General features: G+C 35.3%; 1 protein-coding gene across 1 annotated transcript; it reads right to left on the reverse strand.

Annotated features, from left to right (window-relative positions):
• Positions 1-244: 244 nt before the first annotated feature.
• On the reverse strand, positions 245-1,199 carry LOC149552568 (F-box protein At3g44326-like). The gene is made up of 3 exons (XM_089790209.1): positions 881-1,199; positions 603-784; positions 245-547 (listed from the first exon to the last, which is right to left on the reverse strand). Exons 1-3 carry the CDS (start codon positions 1,197-1,199, stop codon positions 245-247), a joined length of 804 nt encoding a protein of 267 aa, XP_089646335.1.
• Between the last annotated feature and the right edge of the window lie 10,886 nt (positions 1,200-12,085).

Consider the following 12,085-nt stretch of genomic DNA (forward strand, 5'->3'; position numbering starts at 1 on the left):
GAGCTTTAAATAGACCACGTCAAGCAAAGTCTCACGCAATAATAATGATGGAAAAAATTAATATCTGTACCCAACATTAGAACAACAATATCTTCAAATTATTCAATGGGAGGATATATAATTTGTGACATTTGTGGACAAGAGTTGTTTTCAACCTTACATTCACGTACACTAAATTTTTTTTCAGCCCTTTGAAAAAGCTTTCATGAAACGATGGAATCCTATGAAGATAGACAAATCCTACTCATTCATCAACATTTGTTGGTAGTCCTTTTAATTCTTGGCTGCTACAATCCGAAGAAGGGACATTAGATGTTGCAATGATAACACCTACAATCCAAACACTCCTTCGATGCACTTCACTTGGTGTCGGCATGCATTCCTTCAAATTGCTCCTTTCTGCCAAGTATTTCCCCTGCAATTCCAAAACCTTATTGCGGCCATTAAATCTGTTGTAACACAGAGATCTCTCCAAGATTCTCAAACCTTTGCTTCCATTCACATCATCTCCGCTCATGTCTTCCAAGCGGACGCCAAGCTCAATCATCTTCATCGGTAGCTAAAACTCTGTAATATTTGATTTCAAGTATACATTTTACGACCTTGCAAGGCAATATATCTGCGGCGGGCAATAAGCTGCCAAATTGCACATGATATTTCATGTTTCTCTGCTCGGCCAAGGGTCTCCAACTTGAAAGATTTGCAGCTTCTCCTGTTCTCTTGTTTGTTACAATCCAACTCAGCTTCATATTTTCCATCAATTGCTTCCACATTTCGTCCTCTCCTGTCCCAACCTCATCAACGGACATTATTGTAGGCAAACCACCTTCAGTGATGTCGATTTGGAAAGGAGATTGAAGATATTATTCTAGACAATTGCCTGCTTGTGGAACCCCCCACACAATCTTGGAAAAGATTGGCTTGTTCTCATATTGCACATCCACAACCCACATGAGATCTGAAGAAGCTGGATCAACATGGTCATAGAATGTGGAATCACTTAGAATGGCCTCATCAGGATCTTTAATAACAGAAAAATAGCTTGCATAGAATTTCTTGAATCCACCGGGTAAAGAAGAGATGAGATGTTTAAGCTGTGGATTTTGTGTGGAAGGCCAGCAGGTGGAACACGCCTCTTCCCACAAACTTTCTACTGCAGGAGCAAGTGCTGGGCACAGGAATGAACTTTTTGATAGCATTTGTGGTGGTTTTAAAATATTTTATTATTATTAAATTTTAGGGTTTACATTAGATTTGGGGTGGTGTTTTAATTTTAGGGCATATTTTTAATATTGTGTTATAACTTTATTAAAGGTTTAAACAAAACTTTTACGGGTTTGGTGGTTGCCAAAATCAGTTTTTAACTGTTTGGCTTTGTTTATAAATTCTCTCTGAAATCTTTTGGGAGGAGAGGATTTTTTCTTTTCTTTTCTTGAGAAGAAGGCTAAGAACATTGAGCAGATTGACAAATTATTTTTTGTTGTGCCCTAAACAGATGAAATAAAATATTGTGGTGGTTCCCTGTTACTTAGTTTTATGCTCTATCATTTCCAGCATGCTTCAATATTTTAACATTGCAAATTGATGCACATCATCTCTATTGGTTTCTTCTAAATAAAATATTAGTGGTATTTATACTGTGTGTAGAAGTCATTGTTGCAGGAAATAGACTCACAAAAGGTTTTGAAAATCAATTTGTGAACACCATGTAATGTGGCCTGAATGTGGTGGAAAGTGGGTAGGAGGAATGTACAATATTTATTTCATGGCCATTTGTAGGAATAGGTTGAGAGTTGAGGGATCACGCATGTGGTGAGGTAGCATCTCTATGTGCTTGAAATGAATGAATAGATGCAAACTGTAAGGTGTTGTTCATATTGAAGTTTTTTTCCATTTTTCTTATGACTTTGCTATATAATTCTCTAGCTTCTTCCTTCCATCTCATAAGTACAACTGTTATTATTTTTTATTCTTGTTTCCTCCTCATCATATTGGTATTAGAGTGAGACAAGGTCTTGTTGGGAAGTGTATGTTTGCAGAGGAATCACAGTCTGAAGCCGAGGCTCACACCATGCCTTCGAAAAGTATGACTCCAGATGCCATCAAAAAGATGATGGAGGAACTTCTAGAAGAGAAGTTGAAGGAGTTCAAGAAGAAGTCCAGTAACAAGGATAAGGAGAATGAGGTGGAAGAAGGTACCAGTGGAGATGAAAAAGAAGAACAACACTAGGATCCACCAATAGAATTGGGTGCAGATCAAAAGGCATTCGTTGATGCCTTAAAGTCAATAAAAGGAGATATTACTAATAAGCTACCTACATATGGAGGTAGTCTCAATAGTGAGGAAGTGATTGAATGGATTGAAGTAATCACCAATCACTTTGAGTTGAATGAAGTTCCAAAGAATGATAGGGTAAGGATTGCAAAAGGAAAACTGAGAGGATCTGCTCTGTCATGGTGGAATTATATTCAAAGAGAAAGGATACAAAATAATAAAAGTATGATTTCTTCATGGGAAGTAATGAAGGAAAAAATTAAGGCACAATTTTTTCCTGTAGATCATGAAGTACAATTGTTCAAAAAGCTACAAAGCTTGAGGCAGCGAGAGATGGACGTGAATACCTATACAAAAGAGTTCCATAGACTAACTCTTAGGGCAAATAAATAAGAGGAGGAACCAAAAAGAGTGGCCAGATATTTAAATGGTCTAAGAATGAACATACAGGAGGAGATCAACCTCTTGGCCCTAGATACATTGGGGAAGTGTTTTCAACTTGCTCTTAAAGTTGAAGAGAAGTTGAAGAGGAAGGGTGATCAGCAACAAGGAGGGAGAAGTGGAAGGAATGACTGAGGCAGAGGAAACTTCAACAATAGAGGACAAGGCTAGAGGTCCCAAGGCGAGTCTAACCCTAAGGAGCAAGCAGGTGACTCAAGTAGTAGAGGAGGCTATGGTGGAAGGGGATCTAATGGAGGAAGGTCAGGTGGATTAGGTAGAGGATCTAGGTTCTCAGGAATGAAGTGATACAGTTGTGGTTAGATAGGGCACCCAAAATATAAGTGTCCACAAAGGGCATCTACTTCTCAAAATGGTGAAAGGAGAGTCACTTATGTGCAGGAAGATAATGTTAGTATGAACTCACCAAAATTTTAGTTGATGATAGAGGCTCAAGGAGAAAGTCTCATGTTAAGGAGGACACTTCTTAAGGAACCGCTGGAAGAAGATACCACTCAAAGGAGGGCTCTTTCTCAAGTTCAATGCAAAGTGAAAGGTAAGTTGTGCAAAGTAATAATTGTTTTAGGTTCCACAGATAACATCATCTCACTTGAAGTTGTAAACAAATTGAAGTTAGAGAGACTTCCACATTCTTGTCCATACAAGGTCAGTTGGTTGAACAAAGGGCAATAGGAAGTTGTGAATAAGCAAGCTTGGGTAGATTTTAGTATAGGGGAATATAAGGATAAAATATTGTGTGATATCTTGCCCATGGATGCTTGCCACCTCTTGCTAGGAAGACCTTGGCAATTCGATATGAAGGCATGTCATGATGGTGAGAAGAATTCTTATAGCTTCCAAAAGGATGTAGTAATATACAGATTAAATTCGGAAGGAGAAGAGAAAGGGGTTGGTCAAGTTGGACCTAGTGTGTTGATGGTGGGTGAGAAAGAGTTCATTAATACTCTTGAAGAAGATGGAATAGGATTTGCATTGGTGTTGAAGCCTAAGAAAGATAGGAAGAAGGAACATAGAATAGCAGGCCCGAAAGAAGTTGAAGAGTTGTTGAACCAGTACAAGGAAATCATTACTAAGGTAATGCCTAAGTCTCTGCCACCAATAAGAGACATAAGTCACCAGATTGATCTTATTCCTGGAGCAATGCTACCCAACAAGGCAGCATATAAGATGACATCGCAATAGAATGAAGAGATTGCTAAGCAAATACAAGAGTTGCTTGATAAGGGGTTGATAAGGAAAAGTCTTAGCCCATGTGTTGTACCCTCGGTTCTTGCTCCAAAAAAAGATTGTAAGTGGCGGTTGTGTACTGATTCTAGGTCCATTAATAGGATAACTATAAGATATAGATTTCCTACTCCTAGAATAGAATATTTGTTGGATTGTTTGGGGGGAGCTTCATATTTTTCTAAAATAGATCTCAAAAGTGGGTATCATCAGATAAGGATACGAGAGGGGGATGAATGGAAGACAACCTTTAAAACTAATGAAGGTTTATATGAATAGTTGGTTATGCCATTTGGTTTATCTAATACTCCTAGTACATTTATGTGACTAATGAATGAAGTTTTGCATGACTTCATTGGGAAGTTTGTTGTTGTCTACCTTTATGAAATTTTGGTGTATAGCAAGAATAAAGAAGAGCATCTACAACATTTGAAGATGGTTTTTCAAAGGCTACAAGAACAAAAGTTGAAGATAAACTTGGAGAAGTGTGACTTTTTGAAACAAGAGTTGGTGTATCTTGGATTTGTGATATCCAAGGGAGATCTGAAAATGGATCCATCTAAAGTGGAGGCCATCATTAATTGGCCAACACCAAGGGCTGTTGGAGAGGTTTGAAGTTTCCATGGTTTGGCCACATTCTACAGGAAGTTCATAAGAAAATTCAGCAACATTTGTGCACCAATTTTAGACACCATCAAAGGAGGAGGTAAAACAAAGTTTGAATGGAATAATGCAGCAAATAAGAGTTTTGAGGAACTCAAACAAAAGGTAGCCAAGTATCCTGTTCTTTTTTACCAGATTTTAATAAAGTTTTTACAATAGAATGTGATGCTAGTGGCTTTGCAATAGGAGTTGTTCTTAGTCAAGAAGGTAGGCCCGTTGCATTTTTTAGTGAGAAGCTGAATGAGGCAAAGAAGAAATATTCTTCTTATGATTTGGAATTGTATGCCATGGTCCAAGCATTAAAAAATGGAGGAAGTATTTGTTTCCTAAGGAGTTTATTCTGTATACTAACAACCATGCTCTTAGTTTCTTGAATGGGCAAGAAAAACTCAACCATAGGCACATGAAATGGGTTGAGAGTTTGCAAACTTATACCTTTATGATCAAGCATAAGAAAGGACAAGCCAATAAGGTGGCTGATGTACTTAGTAGAAGAGTGTTAATGGTGCAAGAAGTACAAATCCAAAGCATGGGTGTAGATGCATTGAAGGGAATATATGTGGAAGATAGAGATTTCGGCGAAGCATATGAGGTTTGCACTAAATTGGAAGATAGTTTTCATTCTAATTTTTCTAAATTTATTGTGCAAGATGGACTGTTGTTTAAGGGTAGCCAACTATGTATTCCCAAATGCTCTATGCAGGACAATGTTACTAAAGAAAAATGTTGTGGAGGTCTTAGTGGTCATTTTGGTTTGAACAAGACATTAGAATTGATACAAAGGTTTTATTATTGGCCAAAGATGCAAACAGACATCAGGAAGTTTGTGAAAGGCTCTCTTGTGTGTCAAAGGGCCAAGGGAGTATCAACAAATGTTGGACTTTATCAACCCTTACCCATACCAAATAGACCTTGGGAGTGTTTGAGTATGGATTTTGTGATGGGATTACCAAGGACAAAGATAGGTTATGATAGCATATATGTGGTTGTTGATAGATTCAACAAAATGGCTCACTTTATTCCATGTAAAACCACTAATGGTGCTAGTTATATTGCAAGGCTATTCTTTAAAGAAATAGTTCATATTCATGGTTTGCCATTAAGCATTGTATCTGATAGGGATAGCAAGTTTGTAGGTCACTTTTGGAGGACCCTATGGAAGAAGTTGGGCATGAATTTTTCTTTTAGTTTAGCCTATCATCCTCAAACGGATGGGAAAATTGAGGTGGTTAATAGATCCTTGGGAAACCTTTTTAGATGTTTGATATGGGAACATGGACGTAGTTGGGATGCCATCATACCTTAGGCAGAGTTTACATATAATGACTCAGTGAATCGTAGCACATGCATGAGTCCTTTTGAAGTTGTTTATGGGAGACATCCAAGGGGAGTTTTGGAACTCAAAAATATGGATGGTTTGGAGAAAAGGAGTGGACATGCAGAAGAGTTTGCTGAAGCAATGGTGGGAGTGCATGAGCACATAAAGAAAATATTGCAACAAAATAACTTGAAGGTGAAGACTAAGGAAGATTTGAAGAGAGGGAATGTGCAATTCCAAGTTGGCAATTTGGTTATGGTACACCTAAATAAAGATTGGTTACCTCGGGGCAATAATACGAAGTTGATGATGAAGAATATTGGACCATGCGAAATCCTAGAAAAGTATGGAGAAAATGCATACAAGGTAGCATTACCTCCAAATGTAGCTATTTCACCTATATTTAATGTCTCAGATCTCACATTGTATAAGGGTTCAAATGAAGCAGTTGGTGAAGAAGAAACAACACTTGAATTTGATGAATGGATTCAACAATTGCTGTCTAAAGAGACACCCCAGATGGAAAGTATCATCAACAATAGGGAAGCAATGAGGACAAGACACAAAGTACACATGGAGTATTTGGTTAAGTGGAAGGGCCTTCCTGATTTTGAAGCCACTTGGTTACCAGAAATGGAAATTCTAAGACAAGGTGGGGATCTACAACAATTGGTCTATAAGTAGACTTGAGACAAAATTTACCCCCGGGAGTATGCTATAGGAGCAAGTGCTAGGCATAGGAATAAAATTTTGGATTGCATTTGTCATGGTGTTTAAATATTTTGTTATTATTAAATTTTAGGGTTTGCATTGGATTTGGGGTGGTGTTTTAATTTTAGGGCATATTTTTAATATTGTGTTATAACTTTAGTAAAGGTTTAAACAAAACATTTACTAGTTTGGTGGTTGCCAAAACCAGTTTTTAACTGTTTGGCTTTGTTTATAAATTCTCTCCAAAATCTTTTGGGAGGAGAGGATTTTTTTTTTCTTTTCCTGAGAAGAAGGCTAAGAACATTGAGTAGATTGAAAAATTATTTTTTGCTGTGCCCTAAATACATGAAATAAAATATTGTGGTGGTTTCCTATTACTTAGTTTTATTCTCTATCATTTCCAGCATGCCTCAATATTTTAACATTGCAAATTGATGCACATCATCTCTATTGGTTTCTTCTAAATAAAATAGTAGTGGTATTTATACTATGTGTAGAAGTCATTGTTGCAAGAAATAGACTCACAAAAGGTTTTGAAAGTCAATCTGAATAGAAATGCATCTTGCTTATGTGAACACCATGTAATGTGGCCTGAATGTGGTGGAAAGTGGGTAGGAGGAATGTACAGTATTTATTTCATGGCCATTTGCAGGAACAAGCTGAGAGTTGAGGAATCACGCATGTGGTGAGGCATCATCTATAATTGTTTTCCATGAATGAATAGATGCAAACTGTAAGTTGTTGTTCATATTGAAGTTTTTGCCATTTTCTTATGACTTTTCTGTAGAATTCTCCAGCTTCTTCCTTCCATCTCATAAGTACGGCTGTTATTATTTTTTATTCTTGTTTCCTCCTCATCACTTTCTTGAGCTGTAATGGAGGAAAACCATGGAGAAACACAAACCACTTTTGCAAGGGTTTTGCTATCCACATGACCTAAGATTTTTGTGAGAACATCGCCATCCAGAGACATGATTTCACGAAATAGTTCCTTTGGCCCTTGCTTCTTTAATTTTTTTTTTTTTTTGAGATCTTTGTCAAGAGAGTTGGGTCTCTCTTTGTATATACTTTTTTTCACAGAGAAAATTGAAGACTGTTGACCCAAAAGTATAGTTTACATAATTAAGTATAAGTTTATCTAAAGAATTTTGAAATGAAAATGGGAAAATTTGGAAATAAGGGGCAGTTTTGAAAAAATAAAATAAAATAAATCCATGGTATGCATAGGCACGACATGCTCTCGCCCACGTCCATTTATTTCTATACTAATTGTTCCAATGTCTTTGGCTTTTTTTTTTTTTTTCTTGACCAGATGCAGTGAATTCATTTCAGAGATGACATCATTGATGAGATGGTTTGGAAAAATGGGGCATTGAGTTAATATTCACTTGTCTTTAATCTGGGATGCAAGGAGAAAACCAAATCCCCCATTAATGTGTTAAAATCCAAGTCTACATTGTATTATTTTGTTGGAATTATTAATTAGCTGATAGGCTATTATAGGTGGGCTTTTCACCAAAACTTGTCTATTCAAACCACATACCATTGATTGTTTTAGTGTCCATTGAAAATTACTCATCAAGAAATAAATAAAGATCCTATACAATCTCATATACAATCTACCACATTAAAGATGGAAAGATCTTAATGAATCTAGTAGTATCTTTACAATGTGAAATCATTCTGGAAAAACGTCAGAGTAGTTCCTTCCATTGAATAGTACAACCAATAGCAATTCATGATGAATGCAGATTGTTTAAAGGATTTTCAAGTCAAAATAGATCACTTGTATACAAACATCCAATCTTTGATTCAACTTGAGATAGCAAAAGGAATGCCAAAGAATCATCCAAAATCATATAAAATCTATGCACATGATCTCATAGGTAACACTATTTTTAACTTTAGTGATCTTTTCATTTTTGTTTTGACACAAATTTTGATTGAATATTTCCACAAACTTCACATTGGAACTGAGGGTGCATGAGAAAATGTAATTCGAAGTCTTGATTTGAATTCTCAAGATGCAATGTACACAACACCACAAAGATACAGAGGCAAGGTGAGGCTAAAAGTAATTATGAGGAAGGGTTCTAGGAGTGGATATGGAATATATAAGATATGACGTATTCATCTCTAACCATTTAAAAATAAAACTGGTTATATTTTAGAATTTTTATACTTGTTTTGTTTTTTCAATTTTAATTTTGATGGTTGTGTGGTTGTATTTAAATGATTGTTTTTAAAATCAAGTTTTTAAATTTTTTTTAAAGAAAATATTTGGAATCATATTTCATAATACAAGTCATATAGAAAAGAGAGTTTGAGTTGTTTTCTTAGACTGTTGTTTACTTGAGGAAACTCTTTGGTGCATTGGTGGAAGGGGTATTGAACTTACAATGAACAAAGCTATAGTTACAATGATCATTTGGGATGGGCAATGTTTGTCATCATTTGATACAATGTGTTGTTGTCAGATCGATGTCAATCAAAACTTTAGAGTTGAAGTGTTGCCCAAGTGATGGAGGGAAGCTCATCTACAACTGAGGATGGGCTTCCCTAATTCTCCTTGCCTACTTTTATCTCACATAAAATTGCTCCTCATTTCCATGTTTCTCCATATAGGAGACTAAATGTGATTGGGGATTATTGGATGATCGGTTGCCACCCAAAGGTTGCTATTGTTCCAAATCATACTTAGAATTTTCAGAAAAACAAAACAAAATTAAAATTTGAGAACATGATGTTATTTAGCTTCTTTGATTTAATCTTGTTAAAATTGAACTCCACATGGTTGTATCTAGATCATGTGCAATATTATTTTGATTTAACACTATCAAAATTGAATCACACATGGTTGTTATCTAGATCATCGCATCAAGTCTCCCTCTTTGTCAGTAATTTTTTCCCCTTGCTTTCAAAGAAATCACTTTTGCTTCAACCTGTAAAAGCTATAGTTAAGTCGACTGAGCAAATGACTCTAAAGTTTACAGAAATGATTCCAAAAAATTTGACATCTTTGTTGCCTTATCAAGCTTACAAATTTTTGCAGGTGGAGCATTATATATAAATAAAATAGAATTACAATTTTCTAAATTTTGCATCTGCTCAACCTATATGAGATTACACATGGTACGATGAATTATTTCAATCTTCAAATTCCTTAACTTTATTTCATTGCATATTATATATTTAAATTAAAAATCTTGGATGAAAAATCACAAAAAAGTGTAGATTAAATAGTTTTTGACCAAATTGTGAGAAATAGCTTTCTAGGCTTACAATGTGTTATTTCAACTCAAACAGAGCTATAGTTTCTTGGTCTATCATTTAGCATTATTCAATTTGGTAATGTTTATATTCATCCATGTATGGTCAATCTCAGCAATTTTAGAGGGCACCACATGAAACTCTTTTAGAGTGCATCTATAAAAATATCATAATATCATAGATCAAATTGAATTAGTGAAGGGTGAAGCCACTACCCTAGAAACACAATGTGGTTACATAACATTTTTTAGTAAGCCTAAAATATATAGATTCTTGAGCCGTTGTCTTGTGCATACCTATGCAATCAAGGAATCAATACAAAGGTAAATGTGAAACAATTGTGCCTACACCCATGTTTGAATCTATGGGGAATAAGAGCAAAAAGATGTAATGTTTAACCTAGTCAGCAAGAAGTAAACATATGTCTAATAGACAAGGCCTTTCATCAATAGCTAATTGAGAGGCATTTGTCTATTGATACATTTTCCAATAATGTTTTCCATGGCCCTTGGAAAGTATAATAATAAATTTGATTTCCTTAAATTGTGATTTTAAAAAAGAATTATATTATTTTTTATTCTTTATATCTATTTAATAAATTTTCTAATTAATAAAATTAATAGAAATAGTTCAATTTATAGTTTTTTTTATTGAATTAAAATTTTATATATATATATATATATATATATATATAATTTCTTATATATTTTTGAAAATGTCTTGGAAAATTCAGATTAACATAAAGAAACAAATTATTTATATAAATCTATGATTTGTTACATGTTATGTTTCTATTATGGAGAGAGGGAGATATAGTAATAGAAAGAGCACATTTAGAAGGGGGAAGAGTAGGTGACAAAACAATTAAGGAGATAGCGATAGGGAGGAAGACAAAGATAGCAAAAGAGATGGAGATAGAGGTGGAGGAGAGGGATATAGAGAAGAAAATAGATAAAGAGAGGGGTAGATAGAAATGGTAGCAATAAATTTATATATCAGAGACATAAGGAAAGAATGAGAGAGGGAGAGGGAGGGAGGGAGGGAGGGAGAGGGGGAGGGGGGGGGGGGGGGGGGAGGGAGGGAGAGAGAGAGAGAGAGAGAGAGAGAGAGAGATAATAGGGGAGATATATAGGCATTAGAGAGGGATGAAGAGATAACAAGATACAAAAAGAGGGAGAGGGAGAGATAGGGGAATAAATATGGAGATGTAAAAATTTAAAGGTATAGAATGGGTGTGATGGAGAGTAATGGATGGATAGAGAGTGGGAGATGTGTCTAGAGATGGAGTGGTGAGAGGAAGATAAAGCTAAAAGAGTGCGAGATGTGTATAGAGATGGAGTGGTAAGAGGAAGATAGAGATAGAGGTGAATATAGAGGGAGAGATAGGAAGATATATAGATGGTGGGATGAATTGATAAGATATAAGGAGATATGGAGAGGATGAGACAAAGAGACAAATATAGGAACAAATACTTAGTTAACCCTCCATAACTTTGTAGCATACCTATTGCACATTAAGGTGCAATTGCTGGTATACAATACACTCAAAATTGAGTTGTTATACTTCACCTTTGAAATCCATGGCATAATGACTAACATAAATACACATCCAAAATTTGAGGGCTTCTTAACATTTATGTTTGAAAAACACCACGAGATTTGAAACATTCTATTGAAGTTGTACAGAGTTCTAAGTTAGAATACCATTTTTGTAGTTACAAGAACATATTAAATATAATTTGGCTTGACCAAAGAAATCATGGCTAACAACAAAGTTTTCTTTTTTTATGTCTTAAGGTTTCAAATTATGTTGTATTTTGGGCATTCAATTGCAAGTTCTCAAGATAGGGTTGAATCCTCCTAGAACACATCTTTCATTTAATATTCTTGAACCTACTTTTGAATTTACAATTGGACAACGAATCTCACCTCAAATGGATGGGGTGGCTGAGGATACGACAATCAAATTATTGGAAACCTAAAAGAAGTCAACAAGTTGTAACAGGAAATCAAACAACGCTCTTTTCCCACTTGCATTTGAATGATTTAAGTAAACAACCTTCATCCTTCATTTGTACCTATTTGTGACATGGTTTATGAGCATGATAATTGATGGCCTTCGTGATTTAATTCATTTCAAGGCCTTAAAATATTTGTAGTAAACT

This window comes from Cupressus sempervirens, chromosome 6 (genome assembly GCF_028749045.1).
Source record: "Cupressus sempervirens isolate cs-2001-9-10 chromosome 6, ASM2874904v1, whole genome shotgun sequence".
In the NCBI taxonomy this organism is placed as follows: Eukaryota; Viridiplantae; Streptophyta; class Pinopsida; order Cupressales; family Cupressaceae; genus Cupressus; species Cupressus sempervirens.

Coding starts and splice junctions, on each gene's coding strand:
- LOC149552568 (XM_089790209.1), bottom strand. CDS start 1,199: ATGCTATCAAAAAGTTCATTCCTGTGCCCAGCACTTGCTCCTGCAGTA. Junction 785..880: donor GTGGGGGGTTCCACAAGCAG/GCAATTGTCTAG, acceptor AGGTTGGGACAG/GAGAGGACGAAATGTGGAAG. Junction 548..602: donor CAGATATATTGCCTTGCAAG/GTCGTAAAATGT, acceptor CTACCGATGAAG/ATGATTGAGCTTGGCGTCCG.